Below are 19,064 nucleotides of genomic sequence, written 5' to 3'. Positions count from 1 at the left end.
ATTCTCTCACTTTTCTACAGAAACGAAGACGAAATTGTACCTTGCTATTTCTATTTCTGAAATGGTGTTTTACTGCTCAGGAATCCTACAGCTTAAACTGTAGCCCCTCATGCATTCCCTTTTACGGCCCCCTAAGGATGGACTTCTATCTAGTTTCCATCTTCGCATATCCCTCCAGGGACTTTCCCCAGTTCGGCCTGCTCAGGCCCACATCCAAGTCTTTTATAGTCTTCTATCTCTGACTTTCCCCATCTTCAAGCCCAGAAGCATCTCTCTGGCTCCCCACCCCAGCACCCAGCCTAAGATGAAGGGAGTCTTGGATTCCTTTAGAAACCAAAGAACGGTAGGTGGTTCCTCTGGGGCTTTTATTGATGCGGTTTGGGCTCTCCTGCCTGACTCAAAACCTCAGCAGAGGATTCCCTCTTTTTCTCTACCCTTTTGTTCCCCAGACCTCCCTCACCCCTACACAAAGCCTGAAATATTCCCCAAATCACCAAATGGAAAATCCTCACTAAAACTGCTTACCTCTCTCTCAACCTGCTGCAGCCCTTGCTATTCACCTTTGAGCCCATGACTAGCTCTGACCCTTCCTGTTCCTTGAGTTAAAAAAATGACTATCATATAGTGCAAAGGGACCATTGGCAGTTATCTATCTGCTCAGTCCTCTCATTTTATACCTGGGGAATTCAGTCATATGTTCAATCTTCTTTTCATTGTACCCATGCTGAAAAATTTTGACATGGTAGAGAATTTTAAAAATGTATAAATATTCTATTGGTGTACAGAATGAAGCACCAGTAGCTGAGTTTTCAGATCTACCTAAGGTGATATTAAGTAATCTAGGATCAGAATATGACAAAATCAAGAGATAAACAATAAACATATCACTCATCTCAGCTGTTTATTTAGGTTGAAATTAACATAATAGGAGAAATGGGACATTTTTCATAAGAAAGTATGGAATACTCTTTAAACTGGTCAAATTCTAAAAGTTGTAGAGAAATAATACAACAATTGGATGAGTCTTTTTACATGTTTTGTTTTCAGACAATATGGTATAATTAGAAACAAATTGATAAAGGTTTTAATTAAAACTTCCTGGAAACTAAAAAACTCTTAAAGAGCAGTTGGTTTTAAAAAGAAATAAGAAAAAAGAGAGTGATTTGAGAACAGTGACAATAGTTATCTCTACATATTAAAAACTTTGAGGTGCTGACAAAACAGTTCTCAGAGACAAAATTCTATTGCTAAGTGTTAATGTTGGAAAGAAAAGTATTTCATTGAGCAAACATTTTTTAATCACTAACCTGACTGGCACTGTGCTAGGCAAAAATAAAACAAACCTACCCCTGACATAGATAGTCCATTTTATTGCTGGAAAGAACAGATAATCCTTCAAGTAAAGATAAAAATAAAAAGAGAATAATTTCCAAGAGAACACAGTAGAAGGCAGGTGGCCTAGGGACTGATGAGGAGGGGCATGGACAGTCAGGGAAGGGAACTATGGCCTGGGCAACTGCAAAGGAGTTCTGATTGGTGGGGGTAAAAGATCTTTAATGTGGCAAATGATATCTTTGAGACCCTGAGAGAGAGAGATGGAAGTAGAATCACATAGAGAGAGAGACATATTTCCCCTCCCTGGGTAATGATCAAGGCAAGAATAAGCTTTGTTCTAGAGGAGTGAAGTGGGTTTGAAGTACCCCCCCTTCAGATTTGCCCAAGAATCACTCCATTGCTGAGGAGGCTCTTTCACATAAAGATAACTAGAAGAGAAAACAATAGTCCAGAAGAATGATTTTTTTAAAAATTATTTTACTAATTTCTGCCCTTAACATGTTAGAAAATGAAAGAAAATCAAATTGGTAATTAAAACCAGGTTCTGGTTCTTTGAAAATAATAGTTCTGTTTGGTTTTGTGGAAACTCTTACTGCTTTTGAAACACAGTTATTAATGCTACTTGCTTTCAGTTTTCAGTTGAACAAACAAGCTTTGTAAATAAATTTATTAGAATAATATCTGGGGGCGGCTAGGTGCCGCAGTGAATAAAGCACCAGCCCTGTAGTCAGGAGTACCTGGGTTCAAATTCGGTCTCACACACTTAATAATTACCTAGCTGTGTGGCCTTGGGCAAGCTACTTAACCCCATTTGCCTTGCAAAAAAAAAGAAAACCTAAGAAAAAAAAAGAATAATATCTGAACAATAAAGAAAAATATCAATAAAATTGACAAACCATTAGCAAATTTAATAAAAAAAGAAAGTATGTAATTACAAATGGAAAAAGTAATATTATAACAAAAAAAAGTAAGGCTGTCATGAGCAGGGAACCCTAAATTAATTTGATTGGTTGTACATGATTAACAGTAAGTTTGTAGCCAGTTTTTGAAAATAGCTTGAAATAGTTTCTTTTCTTCCCTGTCAAAGCACCTGTGGAAGATTCCATGTCCAGCTCTGTGGAGTCCAAGCCAGATCCTAAAAAGGTCAGAGGTGGAGGAGTTTCCTCAAAAGCCAAGGTAACAGAATTCTCATTTGATTTCAGAGCAAATAGAAGTCGGAGTTCACAAGGTTTTTTATAAATGTGTGAAACACCATTATTATCATAGTTCTTCATATCCCATATGTAAATCAAAGCCTTCCCTAGGAGATTTTTTAAAGCTAAAGCTGCCTTTGAGAGCAAACCTTGGTTTTTGGATATGGTATTACTGATCCCACTTATTTCTGTTAAAAAGCTTTGTAAGAATGAGACCTGATTTTTCAACAGACCATTCTTAGCTTTTTCCTACCTTTCCCTCCCCCCATTGAGAAAGAAAAAAGCAAAAAAGTAGCAAGTGTCTCTAACTGGCAGTGGGGTAGAAAAACAGAAAAAGAGGGTCATTGAAACATGTTTTTAAATGAACAAAAATATCAGCCAAGCAAGGCAACTTTGAAAGTTACATGTTGGGGCAGCTAGGTGGCGCAGTGGATAAAGCACGGGCCCTGGAGTCGGGTTACCTGGGTTCAAATCCGGTCTCAGACACTTAATAATTACCTAGCTGTATGGACTTGGGCAAGCCACTTAGCCCCCATTTGCCTTGCAAAAACCTAAAAAAAAAAAAAAAAAGTTACATGTTGATTTGATGACACACTTAAATGGAAAATGGAAAATCAAGAAAAGTGATAGACTTGTGTTTTAATATACAGTCTCTTCTTCTGGTATACTTAGTCTATGGAAATGCACATTTTATATGTTACTAGTTTCAGAATTAAGTTAAGATTAGACAAGAGTATCCTGTAAGCTGTGATAATTAGGGATTACAGATTCCAAACCAAGTGATTGTTCAAAACAGAAATGAGGGGAGAGGGATAAGTACATCATTAAACATTGAAGCTATTGGGGGAAAGGGCCCCAGGAGCTAATTGACTTTGACAAACTCATTACACCCACAGGGACACTTAAGAATCCACTTCTGTATATATCCCATCACTCTTCTCTTCCTCTCCCCATGTTCATAATCTAGTGGGTCTGCCTAGTAGCAATTCCCAAAATTTAGCTGTGAGGTCCTTTTTTTTTTTTTATGTAACATGGATCTTCTTACTTTCTTTATTTTGAATTTTACAATTTTTCTTCTTATCTTGCTTCCCCCCTCCCCCAAGAAGGCAATCTGTTAGTCTTTACATTTTTTCCATGGTATATATTCATCTAAGTTGAATGAGATGAAAGAGTAATCATATCCTTAAGGAAGAAAAATAAAGTATAAGAGATAGCAAAATTACATGATAAGATAATGGGGGGTTTTTTCCCCTAAATTAAAGGTAATAGTCTTTAGTCTTTGTTCAAAGTCCATAATTCTTTCTCTGGATACAGATGGTATTCTCCATCACAGACAGCCCAAAATTGCTCCTGATGGAATGAGCAAGTCCATCAAGGCTGATCATCACCCCCATGTTGCTGATAGGGTGTACAGTGTTCTTCCCGTTCTGCTCATCTTACTCAGCATCAGTTCATGCAAATCCCTCCAGGCTTCCCTGAATTTCTGTCCCTCCTGGTTTCTAATAGAACAGTAGTGTTCCATGACATACATATACCACAGTTTGTTAAGCCATTCCCCAATTGAAGGACATTTACTTAATTTCCAATTCTTTGCCACCACAAATAGGGCTGCTATGAATATTTTTGTACAAGTGATGTTTTTACCCTTTTTCATAATCTCTTCAGGGTATAGACCCAGTAGTGGTATTGCTGGATCAAAGGGTATGCACATTTTTGTTGCCTTTTGGGCATAAAGATGAGGTCCTTTTTAATGCTTCTTTTTGTTTCCTCTTCCTTCTCATCCAAATCTCTTGTTTGTGGACAGGAAGGGAGTTTTGTTTTTTTTTTCTGTGGTGACTTACAAATGGACCTGGGCTGAATTTGAGCATGTAAAAGGTTGGTTTGACTAGAAAGTATTTGAGCTAGAAAAAACAATCCTATTTAAGAACTTCCCTTTCATTGAGTAATGGCTATTTTATTGATTTTGCGCATTTAAATTTAGTCAACACAAACATTTTAGAATTTACATTCTTTTCAAAAAACTAATGATTTTTCAAAATACTTCATATACATGAATCAGAAGGCTGCTAGGGAACACTGAGCCTGAAGTCCAGAAGAGCTGAGTTCAGATTTGACCTCAGCCACTTAGTAGCTGTGGGATCCTGAGCATGTCCTATATATCCTCTGTCTGCTCCAAGTTCCCTCATCTGTAAAATGGAGGTAAAATTATAAAATCATAGTCCCAACCTCCCAGGGTTCTTGTGAGGATCCAGTGAGATCACAGTTGTAAAGCCCTTGCCACACACTAGGGACTGTGTGAGTATTAGATCTTCTTGCAACTGTCGCCATCCCATCTGCCCAGACTGTGACAGTGAGCTAGAGAGAAATGAGAATTAATTTGTACCACACTGAGGGATGGACTTAAGGAATAAGAAAAGCAAACCTCTTGTCAGAGTGCTTTTAGAAAAAATACCTGAAAATCATATTGAAGTCTTCCTGTAGCTCATTACTTTGATTTGCCTGAATAGAAATATTCTTTGGCTTATTGCAGCCGTCTAATGGTAGTGACAGTTTTTCTGACTGCAATACTAGCCTGAGCAAGAAACGGCCAGTCACACAGGTACCCAGGAACAGGACCATAAGCACGGGTATGGTTCTGGTGAGGGATGCTGGGGCAGCTGTGGTGGAGGGACTTTGTCTTATGGTTACCAGAGCACACACACAGAGGGCATGGGGTAGTCACCATGAGATTCTCTAGCACTGGATTCTCCCCTCAGGTTGGTGTCTCAGAATCTGTACTTTGCTTGGGCAGTTCAGTCCTTCCTTGAGGAAAGTCTCATTTGCTGTAATGTTTATCCTTTGCCTTACATATTTGCTTTTGTTCATCACTCTCCCCATCGCGTTCCCAGGGTGTCCAAGGAAAGAAGATGCCAAGTAAATCCACCCTAAAGGAAGATGATGATAAGTCTGGTCCTATTTTCATTGTTGTTCTGAATGGAAAGGAGCAGAGGATGAAAGATGAAAAGGCATTAAAGGTAAACCCGAAGTATGGTCCAGAGTCATTGCTGTATCATGTAATAATGCTTCATCTTAGATCTAATTCTTGTTGTACTACAAGAGCTAATATTAAAAAACTCTTTAGAGAAACAGTAATCCCTCCTAAAGACTATGTAGAGCAGATCTACTGGGTATCTTTTGTTTCAGTAGAGAAGAAGTCTTCATTGAGCCCCTTAGAGATATGCTCTAAAAATTAGAGATTTCCTTTTTGACACAAAAGATGTATGATTTGTAGACCACATATTATGACTGGTTCTACTTTTGTCTGAACATCAGTCATTGAGGCTTAACCAGGATCCTTTCCTATATCTGCATCTGAAGTTGTTCAGCCAGCATTTCATAATTGCCTAGTGTGTGAAAGGCCAGGCACTAGGGATAAAAGGACAAAAGCAAGGTGAGTCCTGCTCATGAGCCAAATATTCTACTGGAGAGGTGAGGACAATATTGGCTAAGATGACTTTAAACTCAAGGATATTTTGAGTACCAAATCTCAAACCCTTTAAAACCCTTAAAAATATTGGATTGGTGGGGCAACTAGGTTGGGCTCTGGAGTCAGGAGGAGCTGAGTTCAAATGTGGCTCAGACACTTAACTGCCTAGCTCTGTGATCTTGGTCAATTCACTTAACCCCACTGCCTTGCAAAAAAAAAAAATCCCCCAAAAATTGGATTGGGGAATACTTCAAGGGGGAAGACGGAGACACTTGACCTAAGCCATGAAGGAAGAGACAAGTAGTTTAAGATATGTCTTGCTATTTTCTCTATACTCCAAGTTCATCCTGTGAATTTTGGCATCTGGCCTCTGACCCCCACAAAATGCCAAAACACAGGGTGCACAAACATTGGTTTCATGAGCTCAGTTCATTCCCCAACTGCTTATCTGTGACCCCTTACAGGTGCTGAAATGGAATTTCACCACTCCCCGAGATGAATATATTGAGCAGTTAAAGATGCAGATGTCCAGCTGTGTGGCCAGATGGTTACAAGATGAGATGTTTCACTCAGACTTTCAGCATCACAACAAAGCCCTAGCTGTTATGGTTGATGTAAGTTTCGAGTAGAATGTAAATGTGTTGTTTTGTGGAGAGGCTGAGCATTTATAGTCCAGATTGAGGAAAGAAGTTTATTCCCACCTGAGATTTCAGTCTTATATTTGATCAGCTGTACCATGAAAAGTAAACATAGAAACAGCAACATGACATAAGAAAACCTGCCCAATCCTAGAAGAACTGCCATCCATTTTCAGATACTGAAACCTCTCAAGGTGCTCATTATGTCATCAACATATAATACTTTTGTTCTCTGTGATACTTTGTACTCTTGTTTCTGGATTTTCTCACCTGGGTAACTTTTATCGATATAAATATCTACCCCATTTCTCTTCTCCTCCACCAGTTTTTGCCCATCTTGTTTCTTTTGAATAAATCCTACCCATTCAGAACTATAACCCTGCACTAGATCTCATCTCATTCAATGATACCTGGAGTCTCATGAGCCTTGAGTCATTGTCCCCAGCTCCTTGATTGTATAAGCCCTCCTGTGCTTTCTGGACCTGCCTCTCTCATATTCAGTTGTGAAGTTGATGATGGCTTGAATCCAAGACTAAAACTTCACATTTATTCAATTCATAAGCATTTTTTAGAGAAGTATTATAATATTCTGAAAGAAAATCTGGCTTCTAATTGCAAAAGAGTTAAGTTTAGGTCTCACTTCTGGCATTTGTTGTCTTGGTGACCCCAGAAAAGTTATCTTCTTGGTTACTCAAGCAGATTGCAAGGCTCCAGACAGTTTATTCCAGATATTAATGAGCATACTCCATCAAAAGGCAGGAAACCTTTCATTCCACTTTAAGCCTAGAAATTCAAAGCTCTATTTCTTGTATGAATGAATTCTTTGCCTTCTAAGCACAATAGTGATGAAAATCCATCTATTTCCCTAAGATCTTCAAATTCTTATTCAAGACTTTCATAATCCTGAGTGATGATTTATAGATTCTTTGTACAGTGTCACTTCTATGAGAGCAAATCACCCTCTGTAGGTAGTCATCTTTTCATCATGGCATTCCTTTGTTAAAGGTTCTTCATTGGTTTTCTTTTACAAAGTCTAAACAGCTTTTTCTCCACCTGGCATTCAAGATGCTCCATGACATGGTCCCTGGAAAAAGATCTCACTTTTAAGAGGATCATCAGCAAGTTAATGTTCATTTACAATCTAAAAATGATTTCTAGCACTTTCTCCATTGAGCTCTTTGTCACCATTCTACTGTCATCGCTATAAAAATAGAAAGGGGGGGTGGCTAGGTGGCTCAGTGAAATAGAGCACCGGCCTTGGAGTCAGGAGTACCTGGGTTCAAATCCGACCTCAGACACTTAATAATTACCTAGCTGTGTGGCATTGGGCAAGCCACTTAACCCCATTGCCTTGAAAAAAAATCAAATAAATATTTTTTAAAGGGGGGGGATAGGGAAAATGTGGCTCATTTTATGTCTTTGTTTAATATGTTTCTATGGCAAAAACAATAGCTATCAGCAAAGTACAATTTTGGTGATATATCTCCTATACCTAATTGCATTGGTCTTTGGAGTACAAATTAGAACATATTCCAGATTCTTTCTAGCCTAGTAAAACTTTCAAGATCTGGCGCTCTGATGACATAGCTTTTGAGAATCCAAGGTTTCATTTGTGCCAATGAATAAGACCTTTTTAGAAGAATAGCATATTACAAAGATATGTGAAAGAAAAGAAACATGAAGAGACAGGGTAGTCTATTGGGTTATGTTCTCCTGATGGAGCTAGGAAATCCCTAGGTTTGAATCCTAGTTCTGATTCTTTCTAGTAAAAGGAGCAGGATTTAAGGGAGACTTAGAGAATGTAGGGCGAAGGCATTTTTGGTTGTCTATTAATTTGTTTGATTCTGTTTTCTTAAAATCCCATGGTTCTTTTCATTTATTTTATCATTTTATTTACTCGACTATCTGTTTTTGTTGATAGTAATGTTATAAATTGAGGAGGAAGAATCTAAAATCAGGTGTTTATGGTTTGTACTATTAGGCTATGGTAAGATTAAGTAGATATTTGTTCTATGGAAATGGATCTTATATATATATATATGAAGTTGTACATTTTTACTTGTCTTTAAGCACTTGGAGAGTGAGAAGGAAGGTGTTATTAGTTGCCTGGATCTCATCCTGAAGTGGCTTACCCTGAGGTTCTTTGATACCAATACAAGTGTCCTCATGAAAGCTCTGGAATACCTGAAATTACTCTTTACTCTGCTGAGTGATGAAGAGTATCACCTGACTGAGAATGAGGCTTCTTCCTTCATCCCCTATCTCATCCTTAAGGTAGTGTGGCATTCTTTCTCTGAAAAAAATGAGCCATTTTCCAATATGATGATTTTCGTTTCCTCTCTACTCTTAAGTTGGTTACAGAGTGTCACCCCTCTTTTTCTTTAAGAACAGACAATATAGAGAAATAAGGATATGCAAAGTATTTTGTTTTACTGGATTTTTCTTGTTGATCAGGTTGGAGAGCCAAAAGATGTTATTCGCAAAGATGTTCGTGCCATCCTAAACCGGATGTGCCTTGTCTACCCAGCCAGCAAAATGTTCCCTTTTATCATGGAAGGAACCAAGTCCAAGAATTCCAAGCAGCGAGCAGGTATAGCATGTAACTTAGTTTGGGACAAGAATTTGTTGAGTTCTCTAACTGGGCAAGTACCCACTATTTATTCAATAACTGCTGAATAAATGTATCTGCTGTATATTGGGCTGAGAGCAAAAAGACAAAAATGAAAAGCAAGTTGCAGAGGAATATCCTAATTAAGGGTACACATGACTAGGAGAGTGAGGATGCCTTGCATCCCCATGGACCTGTGGTGTCAGAAGATACAGAAACTACTCAGTAAACCCCCTGGTGAAAAACCTCAACTGCCAGGGGGCAGCTGCCCCATGGCCTTTCTATCTGAAGCCCCATGTGTTTGCCAGGGAAGTTATATCCTATTGAGGAGAGGTTGGCAGGGCTGGATTAGTTTGGGGTATCAGCATGTCCCAAGGAAGGTTCTCCAGTAAAGCTCAATCCCTGAACCAGTGTGTTAGTCCAGCCTGTCTGAATGACACACTGGGTTTTCTCTTTGATTTCCTTAGAATGCCTGGAAGAACTGGGTTGTCTGGTTGAATCCTATGGCATGAATGTTTGCCAGCCAACCCCAGGAAAAGCCTTAAAGGAAATGGCTCTCCATATTGGTGATCGGGATAACACTGTTCGCAATGCTGCCCTCAACACCATTGTGACGGTCTACAACGTGCACGGGGATCAAGTGTTCAAACTCATTGGAAATGTGAGTGGCCTTTTTTTCTTGGAGATGGTCCCCTCAGCAGGCTGATGTGGATGGATGGTCGCCAGACAGCCAGAGGTTTGTCTCAGTCCTTCCCCTGAAGGAATTTAGCAAACTGACTGGCTTTATGGCAGACCTCAAACTAGGAAGTAGAGGAAGTTTGTTTGAGAGTCTCCTGGCTCCTTCCTTGCAGGAATTCACTATGGTGGCTGGACCTCACTTCCACATAATAGTATGGAGACCACTTTGAAATATGTTACTAAGCACCCCTGATGGATTTAAAAATATGGGAACTGAGACAAAAAGAAAAAGGCTGGTGATTAGTGGCTTGGAATAGTCCATACTGGCCAGGATACTGAGCTTCACAAAATACCTTTTTTCATTTTTCATTAGTGGATCCTCATCAATGTTGCTTCTTCTTTATTCTCCTATTCTACTCATAATGTGATCTCTCATGACACTAATTAGGTCGTTATTAATTCGTAGCAGGTAGAGATTTTAGCTTTCAGAGCATTAACACCATGACACTTTTTAATCTCTATGTGTGGCCATTCTTGCTTGACATAAGCAGATGATTCTACAGCTCTCCCCCTCCCCTCCACAGGCCCCCCCCCCCCACCAGGGGCTCTGCGAGTCAGCAGCTGGATGGAGGACCCCCAGGGCCCTTGGCCTGGGGCTGCAGCCTGCAAGGACCCAGAGGCAGAGTCTAGGAGTTTGGATTTACATAAAGCAGGGACTGGAGGCCATTTCTATTTCCTCATGTTTTTGATCTGTAGTTTCTGAAATCAAGGAGAGAGAATATGTCAATACTCCGAACTCACAAAATGTAATAAAAGGGGCGACTAGGTGGCGCAGTGGATAAAGCACCGGCCCTGGAGTCAGGAGTACCTGGGTTCAAATCTGGTCTCAGACACTTAATAATTACCTAGCTGTGTGGCCTTGGGCAAGCCACTTAACCCCGTTTGCCTTGCAAAAAAAAAAAAAACTAAAAAAAATGTAATAAAGATACTTTGAATTCAACTTTGACCTATCCCACAGCTATCTGAAAAGGACATGAGCATGCTTGAGGAGAGAATTAAGCGGTCAGCAAAGAGGCCAGCGGCAGCCCCAATCAAGCAGGTGGAAGAGAGGCCTCAGCGAACTCAGAACTTGAACTCCAATGCCAACATGCTGCGCAAGGGGGCAGCTGAGGACATGTCCTCCCGACTCAAGTAGGTGCCAGGATGTGATCATACAAGGATATCTCTGTGGTCTTGGCCCTAAGCTCAGAGCTTGTCCCGTATGGGACCATGAGCTCTCCTAACCATTGTCTTGCATGGCATAGTGTCTGGGCAAATATTATGTAACAATGTTTGATCCTTCCATCTTCATTGTCTTTGTCTTTGTCTTAAAACCTCTTCTAAATGGTATTGTGCCTTCTTTCACTGCTTCTCCGTGGACAGAATTATGTATCGCACTTATAGGATGTAAGTACTGCCTGCTAACTCCTCGTTAGCAGGGCTCTTATATCTTTGTAACTTCTGACTTGGATTCATCCCCTCTGCGGGTGCCTGGCTTGGAGCTTACAACCAGGGTGGTGTGGGGATCCATGAGCGTGCAGAGATTTAGGTTCTCTTCCTAATTACAGGCATCTGTAGTCTGACCACTAATCAATGTGGCATTTCAGTGCTGGGAGCCTCAAATTATTATCCTATCTTCTTCCTATGTATTGTTAGACTCATTTATAGTTAATCTCTGTTTGGGGCAACAGCTAATAAGCACATGATTCACAATTGGCTCAGTGACTCAGAAAACCTGAGCTGCCCTATTTGGGGTCACACCACAAAGGATAATGTTGACTCCTGTGAATTTCCCTAGTGTTCGCATCCATAGTTCAAATGAGTTGGCATCCATTCACTTGAAAAGAAGAATTTTCATCTCTAGAAGCTCTATTCTGAGCACCTTATAATGGAACTGATCTTTAGAATGGAAATATCATTAATACCAGTGAATTTGTTGGGGGACATAGGCGGGAGAGCCATCTCTTTAACCTTTTGTACTTCCATTACAAAGGGGGTCTCTGAACCTCTGTCTCAGTTCTTCTCCAAGTACCATTGCATTCCTCTTGGAATGTCAGTTAGCTCATGGCTCCCCTTCCAGAATAGCTTTGTCAGGGCAGTTAACACCAGGAGCCCAGATCAAGGACTCGAGCCAGTCAGGGGGGCTGAGTGAAACCAGAAGTTAAACATTTGCCTGGATGCTTTTTGGCCCCTGGTGGGCCTTCTCATATCACTTGATGAGGACATCCTAGAGTTGTGTAGTAAACCCCTTTGTGTTCCCTTTAGCCAAGCTCGGAGCTTGAGTGGGCACCCTGAGTCGGCCCACACAGTACCCCGGGAGTTCCAACTAGACCTCGATGAAATTGAAAATGATAATGGTACTGTCCGGTGTGAGATGCCAGCCCTGGTCCAGCACAAACTGGATGACATTTTTGAGCCAGTCCTTATCCCTGAACCCAAGTAAGTCTAAACTTTTTTGTCCAGAAAATCTGTTTTAGATCTTCCTTGGTGAGGTGGGATCTGAGCAAAATGAGCCCTAAGCTCGTTCCATTTGATTTGGTCTCCATGGTAATATTCCTAGTGGTAAGGCCAAACAGAAAGTGACCTTTTTCAGCTTTACATTGGTGCCTGACTTAAGATGTTGTAACTTATCCCCCTTTCCCTGCTATCCCCTAGGATTCGGGCTGTTTCTCCACATTTTGATGACATGCACAGTAATACCGCATCCACCATCAACTTCATTATCTCCCAAGTTGCCAGTGGTGACATCAACACCAGTGTCCAGGCCCTGACCCAGGTAAGGAGAGGGTGGTATGTGTTTGCACTGGATCTTCAGCCATTGACCGCGAGAGTGATGAGTTGCACGTTAGTGTGGCTACAGCATCAGGTGATGCGGGCCACACTCAGTAGTAATCTGATGACAAACCAAGTGCACAGGGGCCATCTGACTCGCAGTCTTTCCTTGCTTTGTAAGGGATAATGCTAACTTGATACAACTTTTTGTTTGGGAATAGCAGAGATACTTCAGTGAAAATTTCAGAAGAACTTTGTATTTTGTTATTTTGGGGTCCTTATACCGATATTGCTTGTATTCAGTCTAGTGTTTGTTTTTTTTAAATTAGAAATCATAGACTTGGCCAATGGAAAAAACTCAGGTGGTGAACATTTTCAATGCGCCTCCCTTGACTGATTTTTAAATTAAATCCAGACCTGCAGGAGGCACTGTCTTGATCATTGCCTAGGAGTCCATTCAAGTTTCATTCTTTGTCTTAGGAGAGTATAGTTGGAACAGTGTCTTGAAATTTTGTCTTTAGATTGATGAGGTCCTGAGACAGGAAGACAAATCAGAAGCTATGTCTGGCCACATTGACCAGTTCCTGATTGCCACCTTCATGCAGCTAAGGCTTATCTACAACACGCATATGGCAGATGAGAAACTCGACAAGGATGAGATCATCAAGTTGTATAGCTGTATCATTGGGAACATGATTTCAGTAAGGCTTTAACCTCCCCAAGGGAAGAACTGACATCTCTCATTTCTTCTGTTCTGTTTGGTTAGGACATGAAGGTCCTCAGTATATCCCGTGGGTTTTGGGAAAATTCGAGATATCTGGACCTGCCTATCATGCACTGGTTGCCATGGGGACTTTGTGCCATAATTCCAGTTATTACAAAGAAAAATTGAGCTGCTCAAAAATTGTTTTGAATAGCTATGCCTGATGTTATTTGTCAAATAGTTTATTTTTTCATTCTTTGAACAATTTCTGTCACCATCTCCTTATCTAATTTCCTGGGCACAGAAGTCTGAAGGTTCCTCCTGTTGTGAATGCTAGCTCTTTCAGATGGAAAACCTCGCCCGAGAAGCCTCCACTGGTGTCCTGAAGGACCTGATGCATGGGCTCATTACCTTAATGCTGGACTCTCGAATTGAAGATCTTGAGGAAGGACAACAGGTCTTTCGTTCTGTCAACCTCTTGGTAGTGAAGGTGCTGGAGAAGTCAGACCAGACCAATATCCTAAGGTATGACTTGACTCCCCATGCAGGTTCTTCTCCAGAAGATCTCACCTTAGGGGAAAGGCTTCGGCATGGAAAGGATGCCGCTGGGTCTGCTGTCACCCTTTTGCTGACAAAAGTAGTAGATCTTTAATTAATAATAGGTAATTACCTCACTTCTAATGACTATCAGTTATCTCCTACAAACCCAGCTCTTTTAGAAACAAATGGACAGTGGGCTGAGTTGAAAGCATTTCCATTCATACTTTTTGTGTCAACTCAATGAAACAACTCTTAGTAAACCCTGTACCAAGTATATTCAGTCCCTGCTCACCAGGAGCTCTTGCACTAATGGGGGGAGATAATACATCAAAAACAGTCATTGGCAGAACCAGGAGGGTCTTCTGGTATAACACTGGGTCACTGGCAAAGCCAGACTTCAGCACAGATGGTATGGTCTGGGAGTCAGTGGCAGGATGGGCAGTATGACCGGTCCTCTTGCAGCTCCTCAGATTCTGACTGTGGTGAGTAGAGCAGTCCAGACAAGGGTGAGCTCTTCCCTTCTCAGCCATCCTGGATGGGTTCTTGGACAGCCTCAGGCCTGAGAAGAGAGTAAGGGGAAAGGAAGTCTTCCTGCAAACTAGTAGGGAGACTCTAGTGGGGGCAAGGGTCCCATTGGTTTTATGCTCTTAAACTCTATGGCCTGCTAGGGGACAAGTTCAGCAAGCTTTCTGAGATTGGTAGAGAGTGCCCACTTTTGGGGGCCTTAGCCTCAACAGTGTCATGGTGTTTAAATGGATTAAGGTGGATAGGTTGATGATCTTTGTGTTTATTAAATGCTGCTTCTTGTCTTCTCCCTAGTGCCCTGCTTGTTCTGCTTCAGGACAGCCTTCTAGCAACAGCTGGTTCTCCCAAGTTCTCTGAGCTTGTCATGAAGGTGAAGTCAAAATTCAGGCTGTTTGTCTTCAAAAGTGTTGAGTTGTCAAGAACCAGGAGATGGGGAAGAGGGTGGAAGGAGGGGACAAGCCTACATGACATTTGCCTATACAGGGCCAGGCACCATTGTGCTAAACCCTTTTTACAACAACCCTGGGAGATTAGGTGTGTCTTGGAGAAACTGAAGCAGGTAGCAGGTCAATGCCTTGCCTGGGGTCCCACATCTCAGAAGGTCTGAGGCTGGATTCACTGAGGGGGTGGCTAGGTTGCACAGTGGACAGAGCACCGGCCCTTAATAATTACCTAGCTGTGTGGCCTTGGGCAAGCCACTTAACCCCATTGCCTTACAAAAACCTAAAAAAAAAAAACCATAACATGCACTGCACCTCCTTGCTGCCTACAATGCTACTACATTGGCATTAAGATAATAAGTATTCTTAAATCAAACTAGTGCTCATTGTCTCCACATATAGTAGGTTTCCCATATTTTCTCCATCCCAATTCAGGCCTACAGAATAGGCCTGCCTGAACACTCTTAGCTACAAGCCTTTTTTTTTTTCCCCAAGGCAAATGGGGTTAAGTGGCTTGCCCAAGGCCACACAGCTAGGTAATTATTAAGTGTCTGAGACCGGATTTGAACCCAGGCACTCCTGAAAACTAAAAAAAAAAAAAAACCCAAACCATCTACCATCTTGACAGCATCTAACAACATGAATAATGTGCCAGGCCTTTAGTCCCTTACCTCTCCAGAGGGAGGTTGTGTCACCATTTCTACTCTTCTCTGAAGCCAAGCCTGACCATTCTAAAGATGGTGACCCAGCCTGAAGGATCCACTTTCCTTCTGCTTTGGTAAAATTTGGCTTTAGCCTTGAGTTTAATTGTCTGAATCACATATTTGATGTGATTTTTTTGGCCTAAAGGAAATGTTTCAGAATTCTCTTCCAAACCAGGTCCATAGCATTGAGTTCTAACACAGTAGACCCTTCAGACCGGATGCCCCCAAGCATCTCTACACCTGGGCCTGGTTTCTAGTTGGGGGGGCGGTGTTGAGAAGCACTCAGGTCAGGTGGGTGTGGCCTTAGGACTCATCAGCCTGAGCCAGACATGGGGCCTGGCATTACCAGCCAACGTGCAGAGAGACCTGTACTTGTCCCAACTCAGCCTCCAACTCCTTTAGTCAAGTCATTCATTACACCTCTCTGAGCCTTTGTTTTCTTATCTGTAAGGAGAGTGTGAGGAAGCCCTCTGGGGGAGGATGAAACTCCTTGACCTTGAGAGACATGCTAGGCATCAACCAGTGGGCAGCTGGATTTTGGTTTTTTATTTTTCTGGGTTTGTTTTTCCCTTTGTTTCTAACAGTGTCTCTGGAGAATGGTTCGACTTCTCCCTGATACCATCAACAGCATTAATCTGGACAGGATTCTCCTGGATATCCACATCTTCATGAAGGTCTTCCCCAAGGAGAAACTGAAGCAATGTAAGAGTGAATTCCCCATTCGGACCCTGAAAACCCTGCTGCACACCCTCTGCAAGCTAAAGGGGCCCAAGGTGAGCCAAGGAAATAAGAAGGCACCTTCCAATCATCCCAGGAAACAGCCTAGAAATGGCATCAGGACTAGTGGGACCTGTTCTTGTCTCCCCCAGATCCTGGACCACCTCACAATGATTGACAACAAAAACGAGTCTGAACTGGAAGCTCACCTGTGCAGGATGATGAAGCACAGTCTGGACCAGATGGGCAGCAAGTCCGAAAAGGAAACAGAAAAGGGGGCGTCTCGGATAGTGAGTAATGGTTTCTCTGATGGTGGTGATTGATTGGAAAGTGCCTACTGTGTCCTAAGCCCTGGGTATACACAGAGAAAGTACATGGACTCTCTGATCAGGGAGCCCTCATTTTGAGGGCAAAAGCCCATTGAGGTCATTTCAACCTTCTGGTTCTTAGGGGTCTCGAAGATCTTTGTTCTTCTTTAGTTGTTGTTTCATTAGTAAAACCGTATTGGCTTCTGGTTTTGAACCCCTTGACAGAGCTAAGGACCATGATATTAAGAACTTTCCTGTCTGAGTCCTCCAGTTGGTAGCTCCTGAGGAGGCAGGGACTGCAGAAGTTTCCAGACCATATACCCAGAAATGTGGTTTTGGTGGACCATGGCATTGCAGCCAGACTGGAAATAGGGCTGTTGGTCAGGGGAAGCAGGGCAAGTGGGGAAATACACTATGGTTCCCAGGGCTCTAAGACTTGAGATTCTAGAATATCTTCATCAGAGAGGAAGTGGCCTTTGAGATGGTTTGACACTCCCCCCCAGCACATGCTGCCTCCTATCTCTGGGAATGCCTTTGTTGCTCTGGCTTCACTGCAGCAGATGTTGGGTATAGTGAGTTCCTCTTCCATAGACTTCTATAGCCCAAGCTTCTTATGTCACCATATCCATCTAAACCTTTGTATTTATGGTCCAAAGTCTTCTGTTTTTCTTAGACCTCAAGAGAGATTTTCTACCATATTACTTTACCTAAGGAACTTCTTACTTTACCCACCAAAGGATCAAGACTGTATAAATTTGATGGTTATTGTGTTTTGGAGAAATGGCCCAAGAGTGCCTTCAGCTATAAGTTAGTTGACTCCAGCCTGGCAAAGTGGAATCATGACTGTCTTAACTTTGGGAGACATTGATCTTAACTTTGTTTCTTGTCCTCAAACTCTTTAGGATGAAAAATCATCAAAGGCCAAAGTTAATGACTTCTTAGCTGAAATCTTTAAAAAGATTGGCTCCAAAGAGAACACTAAGGAGGTAAGAGTGAGTGGCTGGTCCAGCTGAGAATCCTCTTCAGATAAAGCAGTCTTAGTCTCTGCTCTGCTGCTCACCATGGGTCTTCTTCTGCTCTTTCTCCCTTTTGAATTCATCAGGGCCTAGCAGAACTGTATGAATACAAGAAAAAATACTCGGATGCAGATATCGAACCCTTCCTCAAAAACTCCTCGCAGTTCTTTCAGAGCTACGTAGAACGAGGCCTCCGCGTGATAGAAATGGAGAGAGAAGGCAAAGGACGCATTCCCTCCTCAACAGGTAGACTTTGCTCCCAGAGTATTTCCCCTGGCCAGTAATAGGGGTCACCAGTTCTACTGACATTATTTCCACAAGAAGAAAAATAGATGGGATTTCTTGCTTGTGGGAGTCCAGAACAGATGGAGAATTGAATTAAGAGATGTAAAACCTTGTGGGCTGTGGCCGGCAGGGTAGCAGGGGGAACTCAACAAAGTGCTTGCCCAGTGCTCTAAGCTAGTGAGGCCCAGTTGCCCTCCTTCAGATTGGTTTGAAATATTAGCTACAGAATCCGAGCAGCTCAATAGGTTCTCTATAGTGATGTCAAAGCTTCTTTGTTCAGCTTTCTCTTAGATTGTTTACTCTTCATCCAGCACTGTGCCCCCTACAGGCGTTTCCTGCCTCAACTCTTTGTTACTCAGATAGTCCTCAAGCATTTTGGCTCCTCCTTTCCTAAAAGTTCCCTCTCAAAACACATTTTCTCCTTGAGCTTTTTAGTGCCTTTCACAGTTTTTAAGGCAAATTCTACTTCCTGAACCAGCTCTATTTCTCCAAATGTGGTTCTGCCCTTATCCTGGAAGATTTAGGCTTGTTCCTTTATATAGTTCTAGGAGTTCTGAGAGGTCCTAGTCCCTGGCTTCTTTGGATGGACTGGTCTTTGTGGACACTGAGTGTATTCCTCAGGTCTTATTGCCTGACTCCAATCCAGACTCGTGTTTTAGAAATAAAAGCGATCCTTTCTTTGAGATGGGCTTAAGCCCTCTGAGCTCACCCCAATGGACTTTGAAGTCTGGGGTCTAGATAACCCTGACTGGGGGTGTCAGCAGGCCAGAGGCTGCAGGTGGACATGAGATCCCAGAAAGGACATGCACCAGCTGTTCATGAAGCCTCTTGCCTGACAATAATTATTGTGTCTTGGGTTTCCTCCCCTTTAGGGATTTCTCCTCAGATGGAGGTATCATGTGTCCCCACTCCTACAAGCACAGTGTCCTCTGTGGGAAACACAAACGGAGAGGAGGTTGGACCCTCTGTCTACCTGGAGCGACTGAAGATCCTACGGCAGAGATGTGGTTTAGAAAACACCAAGGTAAGCTTGGTCTTTCTCCTGGGCAGGCCATGGCATGTGGCTGTTGGTGAGCCTACTGAGAATTTGTATCCCC

The 19,064-nt window shown here is 42.0% G+C and overlaps 1 protein-coding gene and 1 non-coding gene across 6 annotated transcripts in view; both read left to right on the top strand.

Annotated features, from left to right (window-relative positions):
* Positions 1–19,064, top strand: part of CKAP5 (cytoskeleton associated protein 5) — an 86,360-nt gene that overhangs the window by 64,298 nt on the left and 2,998 nt on the right. For all 5 annotated transcript variants that reach the window (XM_074230566.1, XM_074230569.1, XM_074230565.1 and 2 more), the window contains 17 exons: positions 2,423–2,511; positions 5,417–5,542; positions 6,459–6,608; positions 8,703–8,906; positions 9,087–9,222; positions 9,708–9,901; positions 10,937–11,109; positions 12,223–12,396; positions 12,613–12,733; positions 13,251–13,430; positions 13,770–13,957; positions 14,792–14,867; positions 16,226–16,414; positions 16,511–16,648; positions 17,569–17,652; positions 17,769–17,928; positions 18,840–18,991. In XM_074230566.1, coding sequence (XP_074086667.1) covers positions 2,423–2,511; positions 5,417–5,542; positions 6,459–6,608; positions 8,703–8,906; positions 9,087–9,222; positions 9,708–9,901; positions 10,937–11,109; positions 12,223–12,396; positions 12,613–12,733; positions 13,251–13,430; positions 13,770–13,957; positions 14,792–14,867; positions 16,226–16,414; positions 16,511–16,648; positions 17,569–17,652; positions 17,769–17,928; positions 18,840–18,991 — 2,534 coding nt within the window. The remainder of the gene's footprint in view (positions 1–2,422; positions 2,512–5,416; positions 5,543–6,458; positions 6,609–8,702; positions 8,907–9,086; positions 9,223–9,707; positions 9,902–10,936; positions 11,110–12,222; positions 12,397–12,612; positions 12,734–13,250; positions 13,431–13,769; positions 13,958–14,791; positions 14,868–16,225; positions 16,415–16,510; positions 16,649–17,568; positions 17,653–17,768; positions 17,929–18,839; positions 18,992–19,064) is intronic.
* Positions 12,781–12,890, top strand: LOC141519786 (small nucleolar RNA SNORD67). The gene has a single exon (XR_012477427.1). It is a non-coding gene; the product is annotated as a small nucleolar RNA SNORD67 (small nucleolar RNA).

This window comes from Macrotis lagotis, chromosome 3, assembly GCF_037893015.1.
Source record: "Macrotis lagotis isolate mMagLag1 chromosome 3, bilby.v1.9.chrom.fasta, whole genome shotgun sequence".
Classification (NCBI taxonomy): domain Eukaryota; kingdom Metazoa; phylum Chordata; class Mammalia; order Peramelemorphia; family Peramelidae; genus Macrotis; species Macrotis lagotis.
Note: the sequence above shows the minus strand (reverse complement) of the source record. Positions and strands in the feature narration are given on the sequence as shown.